This window comes from Pezoporus flaviventris, unplaced genomic scaffold (assembly GCF_033815535.1).
Source record: "Pezoporus flaviventris isolate CSIRO_AGI_PZ_B2104156 unplaced genomic scaffold, CSIRO_AGI_Pfla_v1 ptg000029l, whole genome shotgun sequence".
NCBI classification, from domain to species: domain Eukaryota; kingdom Metazoa; phylum Chordata; class Aves; order Psittaciformes; family Psittacidae; genus Pezoporus; species Pezoporus flaviventris.
The window spans coordinates 19,459,743-19,476,307 of record NW_026892577.1 but is presented as its reverse complement, the minus strand read 5'-3'; the positions used below and the strand labels follow the sequence as shown (position 1 = coordinate 19,476,307).

General features: G+C 57.3%; 1 protein-coding gene across 1 annotated transcript in view; it reads right to left on the bottom strand.

Moving 5' to 3' along the window:
- NHEJ1 (non-homologous end joining factor 1) overlaps positions 1–15,799 on the bottom strand; it is a 43,985-nt gene extending 28,186 nt beyond the window's left edge. Inside the window, exons 1-5 of the mRNA XM_061459496.1 lie at positions 15,121–15,799; positions 14,321–14,506; positions 13,215–13,424; positions 11,042–11,180; positions 9,815–9,873 (exon numbers count right to left, since the gene is read on the bottom strand). Coding sequence (XP_061315480.1) covers positions 9,815–9,873; positions 11,042–11,180; positions 13,215–13,424; positions 14,321–14,506; positions 15,121–15,279 — 753 coding nt within the window. The 5' untranslated portion in view covers positions 15,280–15,799. The remainder of the gene's footprint in view (positions 1–9,814; positions 9,874–11,041; positions 11,181–13,214; positions 13,425–14,320; positions 14,507–15,120) is intronic.
- Positions 15,800–16,565: the final 766 nt, after the last annotated feature.

Below are 16,565 nucleotides of genomic sequence, written 5' to 3'. Positions count from 1 at the left end.
TGGGGAACCCATTGCGTAGAGCCCAGCTGAGGCAGGGCTGCAAAAAGAGCCCAGGCACTGCCCTCTCTAGGTCCACAGCCCCATCAGCCTGGTTTGGCACTGGGCAGCAGATGTTGGCTGCGTGCTTGGAGCTTGACCCTGAAAACCCAACACAGGGTCCCTGTTAAGGTACTGGGTCCAACAGCCCAGAGAAGTTTCCTTACTGAGGTGAGGGTGTATCTGCACCCACCTACAGGCACCCACCACCTGAGCCAACAGAGCATCTGCAGCCTGAGTGCAAGCATAGCATCCCTAGGGAGCAAGCAGCGTTCTCAAGAGCTCAGGCTCTTCCAGCCTTCCTCTCAGCAGAGTAGGAGGCTCTGTCTCCACCATAACAGCATCTTCTGTCGGGAAACCTATCCATCCATAGTCCCATGCTGGGGATTCCTACTTCAGCATGGTCTTCCTTTTCCCAGAATGGTCATCCATTCCTTCCTTGGTGTGGTCTTTCTTTCCTCAGCATGGCCATCCCTTCTTTGACATTGTTATCCCTTCCTTGGCACAGTCATCCCACCCTCAGGATGGTCACTCTTTCCTCTTTGTTCAACAGTTGACTGGTACCAGAGGGTGAAACCTAGGAGATGCCAGAGGCTTCCCCATGGTCAAGATCTCACTCGCATATCCTGAAGGATGCAGCGGAAGAGGTTCTCGGAGAAGAATTTGTACTCTCTTTCCCAGATCCTCTCTGCATTTTCCCTCTCATTTCTACTCCAACTAGGTTATGGCACTATTCCTCAGCCCCACCACACCCCTAACATACTGGCATCAGGTGAGTGTGTTAGCACAACGTCCTCCAGAGCTGTCCCCAGCAAGCTGGGTGTGAAAGCTGTGCAAACATAATGTTGAGCCCACAGAATGGGGCATGGCTGTGCTCACTGCATTCACATGGGTGCTCCTCCACATTCTCAGGGAGACAGCAAGAGAAATAACCCCAAGAAGGGCTGCAGACACACAGTGCCATGTGGACACCAACACTGCTTCAGACATTGCACTGACTGAACAGCACAAGCTCTCTAACCCATAAACCTGGGGGGATTTCACTTCCTTGCTGTTTTCTTTAAATTGCTTTAAAGATTTGGTTTCGGCAGCTGAGGAGACCCAGCATTAAGCAATATCACCAGCTCAGGCAGCAGATGCCCACACTCAAAAGATAACAGACCCACACTGGCTGCATCCATGCTCTCTGGTGCAGAACTCTCTTCCCCACAATGGGGCCACATTTCCAAGCTCATTTCCACAACCCGGAGAGCAAGGCACAGCTGGAAGGGGAGACTCACACCTCCCCAGGCACATGGCTCCCAGAGCTGGGGCTCTGGCCAGCTGTGCGGGGAGCTGGAGCCCATGTGCCGGGCAGAGCTCCATGCACGCATGCCCCGCCGAGCCAGGCTCCCCCTGGCCCCCAGCAGCCAACATTAATTCATTAACAGTCCCATTAACACCCAGCTGTGGTTTCCCCCCAAACTCAGGCCGGGACCCGCTCCCCTGTGACAGCTGCTGACAGGCCAAGTTTTCACCTTCAGCCCTTCTGGAGTTCTGTATAAAAATAAGCTTTTTTTTTTTTCCAAAAGGAAAACTGTATTTCCCCTATCCGCACACCCGCACACACGTGCAGGACTCGCAGCAGGAATTTGCTCCAATTTCCCCCACCCACAAACACATCGCCTTTGGCCAGAGAACAAACGTGGGCATTTTCAGCCTGAAATATCAGGTTTTTTCAGCACCCAGAAGCAAAGAAGCTGGCATGAACCTGAGCTGGGCTAAACATGGGGCCCGCTCCCTGGCCAAGGGGTGCTCAGAGACCCAGTGGTGCTCACGCCAAGGCCTCATCCAGCATCCCCAGCAAGGCAGCCGTCAGTGCCTCCTGAGGATTTGCCCTCCTGGCATGGCCGAGTATCCTGTTTTGGATCTGGTACCCAATTTCTATTTCGCCCTTTTCATCATCTTTGCCAGAGAGCCGTGAGCACCAGATGCACCAGCATCTCAAGGAGATGCCCAGCCCAGCGCCTGCTTGGGACCTGCTACCCAACATCTGTTTTCTCCTTTTCCATGTCATCATCTTTACTCAACAGCTGTGGGCACCAGCTAATATACAGGAAGCAACCCCTCACCCTCCAGAAGCCCTGGACCCCTGGTGCTCCAGAGGGACTGCCATCCTTGCCTTGCTGCATCCAGCTGCACACTAAGTACTGCAGTCTCTGTGTCAGCAGCACAGGAGCTGGCACTGGAGCTCTCATTGGGAAACTGGAGACCAGGGAGCAGGACATGTAATGCAGCTCGCAGGGGATAAAAGCACTGCTTGGGGCTGGCTGGGCATGCTACCTTGGGTATGTCAACAGCAGGGTGGCTTCAGGTCCCTGGAGAGGACAAAGCAAGAGCCACCTATGTCCCAAGGTGCCTGGCTGCTAGCAGGGTGCTCTGCATCCCTTTGATCCAGAGGTGTTTGCCTCACCTAAAGCCCTCTAACTACTCCCTTTAAATAGCAAAGCTTACAAATGCCCTATATGGCTCCGTGTCTATACGTTGCCTATATATTTGTGTACACATGCACACACAACACACAGAGATTTATTTGTGTTTTCAGAGCGGTTCAGGATACATTCCAGGACAAAATTCAAGCCAGTGCTGGAGCCAAGAACATCAAGTGGCCCCGGCGTTCACTGCCCCCTCTGCCTGCGCACACACTAAATACGGAAAGGGAGAGGTATAAATAGAGAGAGAAATACATGAATGGCCCTGTTTCCTCCTGCAGATACATAGGACGTGAAGGTCCGAGTGGAGTGGGAGCAGGCAGCCTCAGGAATCTGATGGCTGTGCCCCTTGGGGTGCAGGACAACCCATCCCCAGGTGCTGCTGCCTGCCCAGATGTGCCCAGCTGTGCGGTACCACCTCTGCATGGGCTGGCACTACTGGCAGAGTCTGCGGGGGCATTGGCCCAAGGGATAGGGAGGGAGCAGCTCTCAGAACACCGGAAAAACCCTGCCTGTGGATGTCACAGGAGAAAGGGCACAGCTGGGGACATGAGGGGAGATGGGGAAGAGCTCAGCACATGGAGGGACAGTGAATAAACCTAGCAGCCCATTTTGGCACAGCAGGGCTGCAGAGAGCTGGGGAAGACAGCACCAGCAGTGCAAGCAGCACTGCTCCTCTGCCCTGCCTGTGGCAGCAGCACTGATGGGTATAACAAAGCCCTGGTGCAGATCCCATGAGCTGGGGATGGAGAAGCCAACTTGTCCCTTGCTGACAGAGAAGTGCCTTTACAGCCCCATTAAAGTCCACCTTGTTTTCTGCCCCAAAATGTCCTTTGCTTGTAGGATTCACCTGAACTGACACCAGGGCAGGCACAGCGGGATACTGCAGGGCACAGCGGTGAGGGGTAGACTCTGCCCTGCAGCTTTTCCCCACCAGGCGTCCCTGCATCCCCCATTTGCCTTCCTCGAACCCAAACAGCCCCAGCGAGCTCAGCCTGGCAAAGCTGAGACCCCAGATGCCTGCGTGCTCCCCGCTCTGTGCTCCCCAGGGCTGGTCAGCTGCCCGTGACTGCGGGGCCAGTAATGCCCAAGATGTGGGAGCAGGGCTGGGGATGGCAGCGGGTGGATTGCTGCTCCTCTTGCCGGAGGGGGAAGGGGCTCTCCCACTTCAATGCTCCCGTTTGAGCTGAGGCCTGGCACTGGCTCAAACCACCGTTTGCTGACACAAGATCAATCATCCCCTGAGCTGAGCTGCTCCTCGGCAGCACCGCGCAGCCAGTGCCAATGGATGGGCTGGGGCCTCTCCCGCAAGAGCAGGGTCTGGCTCTTTCTGCCAGATAACCAGTGATGCCCCTCTCCCTGCTTGCAGTGGCACCAGGCATGGTGTGGCATGGCACAGCATGGTATGGCATGGAGAGGGAGAAGAAGATTCTGAATGCAAAGGAAGGTTCCCTGCACATGTCAGACTACATTCTGCTGCAAAGCCAAGGGCTGCGTGGTGCCCCAGGGAGGCTGGCTGTGATGGCGCTTGTCCATCCCTCCATCCCCAGATAAGCCACCAGGTGATGCTGGGCTGAAGTGGGGTTGGGCTGAAGCTGCCTGTACATGGCCCAGGTGCCACCTGCTCTCTGCCAGGCACAGCCACAGTCACAAGGGGTCGGGTTATGACCCCCCCCCCCCCCCCCCCATCCCGTGCAGGAACAACCCCACGGGGGTCCTGGGACAGCAGCCACTGGTGCCACAGCACATCCCCATCCCTGGCACATGCAAGTGCTGGAGCAGTCACAGCCAGCCCAGGCCTGGCCTGGCCTGGCTGCTGGGGGCTTGCTCCTTGCCTGCAGTTTGGGCACTATTTCGGGCAGGCTGCTGCGCTGGGCTGCTCGTGCCAAGTCTGGTTTTAGCAGCATACAGCTTCACTGACTCACTGCTTGTGCAAGCAGCCTGTGGCTACTGCGGGCAGTTCAGAGAGCACGCCTTGGCCAGGCCCCCCTCACCTGATCAGCCTCAGCAAATAAATAAATAACACCGCAGCACCGCCTGCCATGTGCTTCCATGGCAAACACCATGGGGGGCCAGTGCCCATGCAGCAGTTGGCTCCCATGCAGTGGTGAGCGCCTGTACTCTTCCCCAAGTGCCCTACTGTACCCCATCCCCTGTCCCCTTCACCTGTTCGACATGGCTGTCTGCCCCTTGTGTCCACTGGTGCTGGCACGCACGCTCCTGCTCTTGTGAGCACACTTGTGCTCTTGCATACATGCTCATGCTGAGCATAAGTGACCCTCTTCTCCTCCTGACCGCAGCAGCAGACAGATTCATGTGTATATGTGTACAGGGCAGCGTGTACCCCAGCTCCTCCAGCACAGCCACAGCCCACTGTGTTTCCAGCATGGGACCCACACCCAATGGCTGCAATGAGACAGTGACCGAAGCTTGTTCAGGAATTGAGCAAGGACCCCACACCCCACAAGCTGCTCGAGACCAGAACACAACATAGGCACCCTGGGTCTCACCGGACGAGCACAGCACAGATGCTTGGCTGCACACAAGAGCTTGCTCTGCTCACCCAAGCATCCCCAAAACCCAGCCCCACGCTGCCTCCTCTGCCCTGAGCCAGCCTGCCCGGGGCCTTGCAACTTTGGCACCGCTCAGCCCTGCTGAGCAGCAGTGCCGGGTCCTCCAGCTGCTTCCCCAGCCAGTGCCAAGGGAGCCCAGCCTGGCCGAGCACCTGCGGCACCTTCACCCCTGAGCCGCGCACCCTTCGTGCGAGCAGCCCATGTCGCACCCACACTGCCGGCCCCGCTCTGGCCCGGTCACAGCTGCAAAGCCGCAGCTACCTTGTGCTAATTAAAAACATCCCTGGTTGGAAGGAGTCAAAGGGCCACTTCCTCCCGGCCGCACCGGGCTGGCGCGGGTCTGAGGGACGCCGTCCCCGCCCTGCCCAATGCACAGCCCACCGCCGCCTTCACCCGCGGCCAGACCGTGGTAGCTCCACTCCCTGGAGCTTATTTTTAGTGCCTGTTAAAAGGAGAGGCAACAGCGTGCAGGCAGGTGCCCGGCTGCACCCCAGGGTGTGATGCCCAGCGCCTCCATTGGGTGCCCCGGCCACGCTCCACCTGCCCCGCTGGCCCGTGTCCCCTCACAGAATGGGGACGGGCGCCTGGCCCCCATCCCAGTGCTGGTGGGGAACAATAAGAGGGACGCTGACCCCCGGGCACCCTGACGTCAGCCGGCACCGCCACCAGCACCGCCGCCGGCCCTGGCCCCCGGGCTGCCACTCGCCCTCGGCTGGGGCCGCGCTGGAAGCCGCCTGTTTGTTTATCTTCCTCTCCGGCGTTGCTTGTTTTGATGGCACATCCTTCTCCTCCTCCTCGCCGGGCCGCGGGGTCGAGCCATGAACCCACCACGTCCTGTTTGCTGAGGTCCCTTCTCCCCTTGCGGAGGTGCAGAGCAGCCACCCGTGTGTGCGACGGCCGCGGCAGATAAAAATATGCAGGGCAAAGCATCCTGGCTATATCTGTACTGATGGTATTGGTGAGTTTGTCCCAGGTCTACCTGTCCCTGCCCTCCCTGGGGACAGGAGCGTGGTGCTGCATGGACCCCCTGACCCTTGCTGAGCCAGACCAGGCAGAATCATGGAATCACCTAAGCTGGAAAAGACCTTTAAGATTATCAAGTCCAACCTGTACCCCAGGACTGCCATGTCCACCACTAAACCATGTCACTGAGGGCCTCAAAGCTGTGTCACAAAATGCCAACCATGGCTAGGCTGGGGCAAACTCTCAAAGCCCATGGGTGGGCACCTCATGCTGCCCGTGGGGTCATCTCCATAACCCAAAGGGACACCTGGGGACAAAATACCCCCAACCTGCTGGGTCCTAGGCTGCTGGGAAGGGTGCTGGGGCAGCCCCAAGGCACTGAGCCCTCTCCAGCTGCCTGCTTTTCCCCGTTACGGTGTGAACCCCTGGCCTTGCCAATAAAAGCTGCCAGCTTTGCCTCGGCTCGTGTGCAGCCACTGCTCTCCCTCCAGCTCTGCCCAAGCCCAGGCAGCTTCTCAGCAGTGAACCCTTGCCAAAAACTGCGTGTGTGAAAGCGTCGTTTCCTAAACATATAAATATTCCCAGGGCTTAGCTGGAAAACTCCCCATGATTAGTTAAAATGCCCTGGACAGCCAAGTGCACACAAGCCCAGGGAAAGGGCACATTTAAGGCTGTGCAGCTGTGCCCTCAGGGACTGGCAGGTCCTTTCCTCTCCATGAGGGAAGCAGCAGAGGTTTGGGAAGCGAGCAAAGCTGTGGAGCACTTTCCCGCTTCCTGCCAGCCCTGTGCCACACCAATCACAACACCATTCCAGCCAGGAGGTGTTTACCACTACCAAATATCCACAACCTGAGGCCCTGTTTTGCAAAGGGAGAGGCTGGAAGGACCATCAGACCTCTCCTCCTGACCTCCTGCCCACTGACGTTCAGCCATGCACATCCCAAGACCGATCCCAGCAACTTGGTTTTCTTCCAGGCAGGCTCCCAGCCCACTTTTGGAGACATCAAGAGATGGAGAATCAACCGCTGCCCTTGGGAGCATGCCTCAATCGTTAATCGCCCATGGGAGCAAACCCAAGTGCCTCTGTCCTAGCTTGAAATTGCCTGGCTCTGGCTCCCGGTGCCTGGCTTGTGCTCCCTGCTCTCCGTGAGATTAAAGACAGCCCTTCTCTAAGCAGTATTTTCTCCTTGTAAAGACCCTCACACACTGTAATCAAGGCGCCTCTCAATTTTCTCCCTGATAAGTAGACAGAGCTCTTCCGTTCCAAGTCTCTCAATGCTGGGCTCTCTCCCCAGCCCTCAGTTCATTCCTGCGACTCTGTGCTGATTGTCCGGCGTCTTTTGGAAAACCCAGATGCAGGAGTTGGTTGCTGCACTCCCAGCTCCCCATGGCATGTCCCGAGGGACCCCAGCCCCTCATGCTGCTCTTTTTGGAGCTGGCAAACGGAGTACTGAATTGCCCAGGGGCTTTGAAATACCTGCCAAGAGACAACGAGATCATCCAGCCCACCCTTCTGCTGCAGAACGAGCAGGGAGTGAATAAGGGTGAACAGCCAGTTTTGGTGGAGAAGAGCTGCAAAGCTGTGTTTGGTGTTCCTCACTAACACAAGACCTAGGAGGCATCAGGAGGAACAGGGTACCACATTCAAACCAAAGGCAGCAGCTGCTCGCATCTCACGGCTCATTGCCACAGGATTGTACATGGGACAAAAGCATCATCAGTGGGTTCATAAAGCAACAGGATGAATGCAGAGAAGACAGATCCCCCAGGCAGACTGAACACACAACTGCATCCCTCCACCACTGCTCCCCTGGTGCCGGTGCTCAGATCTGGCTGCCAGGGGATGCAGAGGGAGAGCATCTCCCAGTCCCTCCCATTCCCCGTACAGTGCGCCAGCCCCAAGATGCTGCTGCTGGACTGTTCTCGGGACACACAGCACCAACTGCCCTCCCATCTTTTAAGTCTGACAGATGAGCTCCCCACTAACTGCCTGTGCAAGGCTCTGTGCAGGGCTGCATCACTCCCCTCCTGCCCACCCTGCACCACAGAGCACCTTCTCCTGTGCCCCACACCCCTACCAGCTCTTGAAGGACTCTGGAGTTTCAAGCCTGATGTTCATCTTTAGCAGATATTGTTGAGCTGACCCTTGGACAAAGACACACTTCATCATCCCCTGATCCTGGCACATCCATCCGCATCCTTCCGGCAACAGCAGCGAAACGCTTACCAACTACTTCTGCCATGTCTGTTCCAGTATCAATCATTTCACCACCTTCATCTACCATTAAGCTTATCCCATTGCTGGAAGCTTGGGGTTTCCTCCTGCTACACTAAATAAAAGTCTTTCCTTCTCTCCTTCTCCATGATTTTTCCTTGATGTCTTTAGCTTCTGTTATCCATTTTCTACACTTCATAATTTCTAATTTATACTGATTGCTATCTACTCCCGCTCCCCCATTTGTTATAAACTGCTCTTTTATTTCTAATTGCTGCCTTCAGTTTGCCACTGAACCAGAACGGGCTCTCGGCCAGCGCTGCCCTCTTTCTTGATTGTGGAATTGTGGCTTTTTGTGGCTTCTGAAATTCTTCTGAAAGAGCTCACCATTTTCATTCACATTTTTCTATCTAAATGTTTCCTCAGAGCTGATTTCGCTCATAATTTTCCCCCTGCTTTGGGAAATTAGCCCTTTCAAAGCATGAAGGATATAAATTACTGTTTAGGAATGTCCTTTCTTTGACCAGGGTGAATGTAATCTGCTCATGATCATTGCTCCCTAGGCAACCTCTAAGTTGCAGTCCAGCAGTGAATTCATCTCTATCCACCATAACCAGGGGGAAATGAAAGTTCCCTGTGCTGGAGGCAATGCAAAAAGAGGGATCACCCCTAATATTTAGAAACTCTGCAGGTGGTTTGTTGCTGGCTGTGCAGGACCACCAGTGTGTGTCTCATGAAGCAATATCCTATGGACACCATGGACACCCTGGCTGACTCCCTGGTGCCCAGCAGACACCACTGCTCCTCACTCCTGTGCCTCTGCAATGAGCACAGGAACACTTAGAAGCATCCTGAGTTATTTTACATCAATGGGTATCAATCCTTTCTGATCTTACCACATTGGTTTGAATCATTTTAGTGCTTCTGTGATTATTTCCAATAATGAAAAAAGATCAGAGGAAAGACTCTCTCCTTCCAATCCCAGTTTCTCCAAAGCACATGACTGATTTTAGAGCCGTGCATGCCAAGGGGAGGGTGAAAAGGATGAGCATCCCACAGCACAGAAAACAGGCTGAAAGGCACTTGTCCCCACAATGCAGCACTGGAAAGCCAACCTAAAAGCAGCAGATGAACCAAAAGGAGCAGATGGCTTCTCGTTTACCTGCTCCTTGCCTGATATCAGTATCAGTGTTTCAGATCCACAGCAAGTGTGGGAAGCAGGTGAGGATGCCACAGTAATGACACACTCCCATGGAGCAGCCAACCCAGTTTGCACCCCTAGCAACAACCAGCAGCCAGGTAAGTGGCAAGAGGATGACAAAACATGCTGCCACCTCCCCATCCAGCTGTACCAGGCATGCCCCCAGCTCTTCTCACTCTCCAAAGGAGGTGCAAGGACACAAAGGAGGGCCATGGGAGAGCCAATGGCCACTACACCTCTCCAGGCAAGTTCAGCAGTGTCCATCCAGCCCAACACACTTCACAATGGGGCTGCTGGTGCTGGTGCTCCCCACCACTCGTTTGTCAAAGAAGGGAGCACTTGCACAGCTCCTTACCTTAACCATGAAGCACTGCTGAAATGTCTCCTCCTGGAAGGGCTCCGTCCGCAGGCGATCTGCAAGGGAAAGCAGGGATGAGCTTGGACAGATCTGGCCAGGCCTCTGACCCTGGCTCCCCCTTTCCCCGCCTGTGAGGCAAGCGGACTGCAGGGAACAGCTTCAGCACACTCATCCCTGAGCCAGCAGAAGAGCCTGTGCTCTGAATCTTGTTCAGAACACTGATTTTCTCCCATCATTGCTAAGATGTTGTCTGGAGAAGCACCTGGCCAGCTCTGCTTAGCAGCATTGGTCCAAAGCTTCCTCCCAGCATCCCACCCTGCCCGGACAAGAAACAAGAGAGGCCATCTGCCTACCAGCATCAGTCCCTGGGCCCAAACCAGGTTGTTCTGGCTGCCCCAAGCCAAGCAGGGCCAGCACGTGTCAGAAGACAGGGGAGAGCAGCCAGCTGATGCAACTCTAGTGCAGCTGCAGGGAAGATCCAGGCTCCTGTGGTGGGGTGCCTGCCGTTGGACAGGGTCTGGACCACATCACCTTCCTGGCCATGATAAGCAAGTCAGGGCTGATCCCCGTGAATTCCCCATCAATCCCCACATCTGCAAGGGGCAAAATTCCTATGGAAGGGCAGGCATCACCTCTGGCAGCAGACAGAGCGCAGCACTAACAAGGAATGAGCCAAAAACCAGGTCCCAGTCAGCCTGCGTGGGCAGAGGATAACCTCCCCAGGGTGGCTCCCCAGAGAAGGTCCTGACCCACGTCCTACCCCAGAAGGCTTCTTCCCGCCTGTCCCAGCTGGTGGCAAGGTGAGCTGGGCGCTGGAGGGGGGCCACACACATGGCTGTGTTTGCCATGGCGGAGAGAGCCGGGAGCCCCTGGTTGCTCTCCAAGCACTCGGGAGCTACCGTGCTTGGGAAGGGAGCCTGACACCGCTGCAGGGCCGGCCCCCACTGGCATCCCTGCCGACTCCTGGGGAACAGCCAGGTGAAGTGGAGAGCCCCTTGGCGACTCCCCAGCTCCTCCAGCTCCCGGTCAAGGGCCATTCCTCCTCCAGCTCTCCCCAGGGGCTGCTCCCCAACCTCCTGGCTACCATCTTGCTGCCAGCACAGCTGAACATGAAACAAGCCTGGCTGGGTAACAGCCAGAGAGAGCAGAGCATGCCAGCCCCGTGCTAAGGAGGAAACTCACTCCCTGCTTGCTCTTCTCTTGGCCCTAGGCATCCCTTCTCACCTCTGCTGAGAGTGGCCCCACTCTCCCTGTAGTCTTCAATCTCAGCATCCTTCTGAAGCAGTAGAGAGGCCAGGTTTTGCACCTGGGACTGCAGCGCCAGGCTCATCTGAATCAAGGGCCTGACGAGGTGGCGGGACACCTAGGATGGAGGAAGGACACTTTAGGAAAGCTCCACAAGAGCAGGGAAGGCAGGAAGACCATAGCAAGAGCTGCACCCCAGCTCACACAGAGCTCCCCAAGATACCCCATGTCTCAACCAAATCCAGTGGGAAGTGGTAAAAAAACATGAGCTGGGAGAAGAGAGGCCAGATGCTACAGGACACATCCCTCCATCCCAGCCCCATCCTTTCACAGCTGAGATCTGCAGCAGGTGAAAAACTGGGTGGGATACCCTGAGTGGGACAGTGTGCAAGATAGGCAATGCTCCACCTGCCATTTTGGGTGCAGGAGGAAGCACAGACCCTGCCATGTGCCCCAGGGATGAGCTGCAGAGGTGACAACCATCATACACCCAAGCACTCAGAGGAGACCACTGGCAGCAGAGCTGGGACAGGGCAAGCAGCATTTTGTCAGGAGGGCTTTGTGCCAGCCTGGAGCCCCTGGCCAGCTGCTGAGCCGATCTTAGCAAGGGAGAGTTGTTCTTCATTCCCACATCCACAACAGCCACGCTCAGCATCCAACAGATTCCCATTTCTTGGGTGCCTTGCAGACATCCTTCACATTTCCAAGCAAAAGGAGAGGAGCAGCTACCAACTGAGTGCTCGGGCTTTGCACCTTTTCAGCTCAGCCTCCATGCTCCTTGCCCAGGGAGGGACAGGAAGTCAAGCCAAGCCAGGACCCTGGGTTTATTTGCTCCCCAGTTCAATCTTGAAAGTGAGGACAGACACCCCCAGGGCGGGTGGGGAGCCCAGCTCTCCTCCCCGTGATGCCCAAACACAGCATTCCGGGGGAGAAAAGACGGGACCCGCACCAGGACCCGCACCAGGAGCCGCTGGGAGCCGGTGTTAGGGATGGAGGGCGCTGCTTCCCGCCGGCAGCGGAGCCACAGGGCCGGCCGCGGGGCCGGTGCTGCCACTGGAGGCCTCCGCTGAGCGGTTAGCGGGTACCGGGCGCCCTCTTGTGCGCGCAGGGCCGCAGGGTCGGGGACCAGGAGGGACCCGGGCCGGGGGGGCGGCCAGGGCAGCCCCTGCCCGCCTGCCAGGGGGTCCGTCGCGGGCCGCAAACGCAGCGTGTGATCGGGCTGCAGGGGGCTGCCCCCCGAAACTCGGTGTGGGGCTATCCCGTGGTAAGAGCAGCCTCTTAAAAGCCGGGAAGACGCCACTTTCATTCCTGCAGTTGTGATGGAGCCCCTGCGGGTCCTTTGGGGGTACCCACTGCTCTGTGCCCCACTTCATGGCATGCACCAAAGGAGAACAGCATCATTCTGCTGTGTGGGGTGCTGGCAGGGTCTCATCCCAAACTGGACAACTCCCTGCTGCCGGGGTACCAGCACATGCTGGGCCACCCCTGCTTCGCTGCAAGGCACCAACCAAGATGCCAAAGGCTCAGTCTGAAGAAATGGGGCAGTGAACCATGGAGAGGACATGAAACTGTATAAGAAGGACATGGAGCTGTTGGAGCAAGTCCAGAGGAGGGCCACGAGGATGATAAGAAAGCTTGAGCACCTCCCAGAGGAAGACAGGCTGAGAAAGTTGGGGCTGTTCTGCCTGGAGAAGAGAAGGGGGCCTACAAGGATGCTGGAGAGCGACTCTCCATTAGGGACTGTAGTGATAGGACAAGGGGCAATGGGTTGAAACTTAAACAGAATAGATTTAGGTTAGATATAAAGAAGCAATTATTTACTGTAAGAGTGATGGGGCACTGGAAGGAAGGGTACTGAAGGAAGTGGTAAATACTCCATCCCTGGCAGTGTCCAAGGCCAGGCTGGACAGAGCCTTGGGCAACGTGGTCTACTGTGAGGTGTCCCTGCCTAGGGCAGGGGGTTGGAACTGGATGACCTTAAGGCCCTTTCCAACCCAAACCGTTCTGTGATTCTGTGTGAGGGGCAGCAGGCAGAGCCAGGCACTCTACAGCCACCAGCACAGCCTGAGACCACCCAAAAGCTTCCAAGCATTAGGAGACAACCCTTGATTTTGGCCATTCCCCTCCCCAAACTCTCCTCAGCTTCACTCACCATCTCCACAGGAGCAGGGCAGCAGTGGAAATCCCAGTAGAAGGGCAGTCCGGAGAGCTCACTCTTCACGTGCAGGCTGAGCCCATTGGCAGTGCGGCGGCAGGAGAAAGAGGTGGTGGCATCCGGCTGCCCTGCCAGCAAGGGGCCCATCAATTTGCACAAGTGGTGTAGGAAGGAGGACACCTGGACTGTCAGCCGCTTGTTCAGCTCCTGGGGAAAGGCAAGTTTAGGGGTACAGCGATGCCCTGGGAGCTCGGCACTGGGAAACAAGCAGCAGAAACTCCAGCACAGAATGAGCCAAACTACTTCTGCATGTCCCAGTGTTGCAAAAGTCATCCCTGGGCCTCAGCTTCCAGCCCTGTGACAGAATACTCCCCAGACAAAGTGTGAAGGCTCCCCTGCCCTGCCAGCCCAGGAAGGCCCAGGTGGTGGGCAGGGTGCAACAGTCTCCACTAGTGTATCTGCCCTGCATGCCACCACGAGTGTCCCAGGCTGGCTGAGAGTTGTCACAGCTCAGCTAACCTGCCAGAGCTGGGAGATGGCTGCCCCTGCATGCCCACCCCTCCTGCCAGCAGCTGCTCAGCACAGAGCTTTGTGGGCAAAGGGACATGGCAGACAGGGGTGACCTAGGCACAGGGGGACACGGGTTGGGGTGAGGGATGAGGCATGGCCCCAGGTGTTTTGGGGGCCATGCTAAGAGGACATCCCATGGGAGTCTGTGCCTCCTCTGAATGTGATCAGGAGTCTCCCCATCCCTGGTGGAAAGGCAGCCTTTTTTCAAGCTCTTCCTTTAGCACTGATCCTGGGGAAACCAGCTGTTCATCCACCCCACAAATGAAACAAGTATGCCAGCCTCAGCATGCAGCCCCAGCGAACATCTAGTTGCCCTGGGCATCTTAAAGAGCCTGGCCCACTCTCCCAAGAGGAGGGTGCTCGGCCATCCAGGGTAGCAGTGCTTGGGCAGAGCTGCCCAGGGACTTCCTCGGCCAGGTGTTTGCACCTGAGCCCTGTCAGATCCAATTGTCTTTGTGTCACCAAGCAGTCTGTGCTAGGATGTCAGCTGCTACAAGGAGAAAAGGAAGTCCCTGGACTTTCCAGACACTCACCTTGGACCTTTGTCCCACAGCCTCGGCATCTGCACTCTCGTACCAGACGCTGCTGAGGTCAGAGATGAGCAGGATGTAGCCAGTATCCCTGAAGCATACTTTGGCAATAAAAGGGCACTCACTAAGGCAAACAGAAGCCCAGGGCTGTGTCAGGAGGCTGCTCTCCAGCTTCTTGGAACCCTCCATCTGCAAAAGAACAATCATGTCTCTGCCTCACCCAAACCCAGGAAGACCCCAGGCCTTGGGGTGGCTTCACACAGACCCTTGGTCCCTGCCCACCCATTCATGATGCCAGCCCCACTTTGCAGCCCAGAGGTGAGGGTGCTCAGCCAGCTCCAGTCACACACATCCCTGCACATGCATGCAGCTTTGCTGAGACAGGCATTATGGGGAGCTCTGTGCAGGGCAGTTTCTACCCCAGCTCACAATAAGCATCCCAAACGCACCAGCAGATGCACAGCAATGTACTTGCTGGCTCCCCGGCATTTTCCAGTGCTTGCTACCATTAATAGGGCAAGATCTCTACATCCAAATTAACATTTAAGCTGCCCTGCTTGCACTGAGATGGGCAGGGGGATGCTGCAGCCCCCCTCTTGCTTGGACATCCCACCCCCGTGCTCCACGTGAGCCACGGACAGTACCCTGCCTGCACCACTACCGGCAGTGTGCCGGCAGCAGCGCACGCTGCCGAGAGCACTGCCCGTTCCCGCTCCTCCCTGTGACGGGCTCTGTGCCTGCCCGACCACTCGGGCACTCAACGATCCCAGCGTGCCCGCAGCACTGGTGAGCCGCGGAGTTACCCGGGGGCAAGAGGAGCAGGTGGGCCAGAGGCTACCTGGGTGACGGGCTTGCAGAGGCGAGCAGCTCCGGGCCGGAGGCGAGGGCGGGACTACAGCTCCCAGTATGCTGCTCTCTGCCGCGGGGCGCGCTGGGATGTGCGCGCTATGGGTCACCGACATGGAATGGCCATCGCTTCCTCAGAGCCCAGGGAGCAAGTGCTCCTGCTCCCCCGGCTGCTGACAAGGACGGGCACCTGAGCTGTCACGGCTTGGGCATCTCCGGTTATCACAGCAGGTGCCATGGCCAAGACGCTGCGCAAAGCGCTGGGGTCTGAAACGCCTCACGACTTTGTTTTGTGCTTGCTGCTGTTACGAAGCATCCTGGTACAAGTGCCCAGCGGGGGACAGCCGGGAGAGGCAGCAGCAGCCAGGAGTCCGGTCCCTTGGCCCCGGGTTTATTCCTCAAGCAGCCACAGGGTGCCCGCGCAGGCATGGCACAGGGCATGCACCCATGCCGCAGCTCTCCCAGGCTTCTGCTGGGGCTTCGCTGCACTCCAGCGAGCCCCACATAGCTGGGGCTGCAGGTGCCTCTGCCTCCGTGCCCAGGGACTGGGTTCAGAGGACACCGCAGAGCAGCGCTGTGACAGCCTGGCAGAGGCCATGGACACGGCGCACTCCCAACGCCGCCAAGCTGAGCACAGCCCCATCCTTATCCCGGGCACTGACACCCCCCCCCCCAGCACCCATGCGCTGACTGTGATCCCCCACCTGCACCCCATGCACTGAGGCCACCCACCCTGCACCCACAAACTCCCCTCCCCCCCGCACCCATGTACAGCCCCCGAGCTCTCCATTTGCACCCTATTAACGCCCTGCCTCAAACCTCTCCCTGCCTTGCAGGCTGCGGCCGCCCTCGGGGCGGGACCGAGGGAGGGTCGTCCCGGAACATTTGCATCCCTAAGGGTTGTCAGGGTGTGTGGGAGCAGACAGGGGTTTTGGGGTGCAGAACCCAAGCAGGGTGCAGGATGGATGGGGTTGCCTGGCCAGGTCAGGGAGGGTTTGGGGTACAGGATCCAGGCAGAGTGCTGGACCGAGTCATGCTTTAGGCACGGAATGCAGGGCCAGATGGGTGCAGGGCCCAGGTAGGACCCCCCCATGGATAAGCTCCACCATCCCCCCAGCCCAGGTTTATCCTTCCTCTGAGCTTGCACCTAGGGCCAGCTTGCATCACCCGAAGGCTGCAAAACCATGGCCGTTCCTGCCCCACTGCTGTGCGTTTGCAGGCTGGTCCAGACTGGTGGTGGCAGCGCAGGGAGTACCCGTGGACTCTGATCTGCTGTAAAGGCTGCAGCAGTGAGCAGGGCTGGTGCAGGCTCTGCTGTAGTCGGTGTAACCAGCCAGCGGTGGGAAACAATCCAGGAACCGAACTTAATCACGGAGGTCAAAGGCAACATTTCAATGTTGTT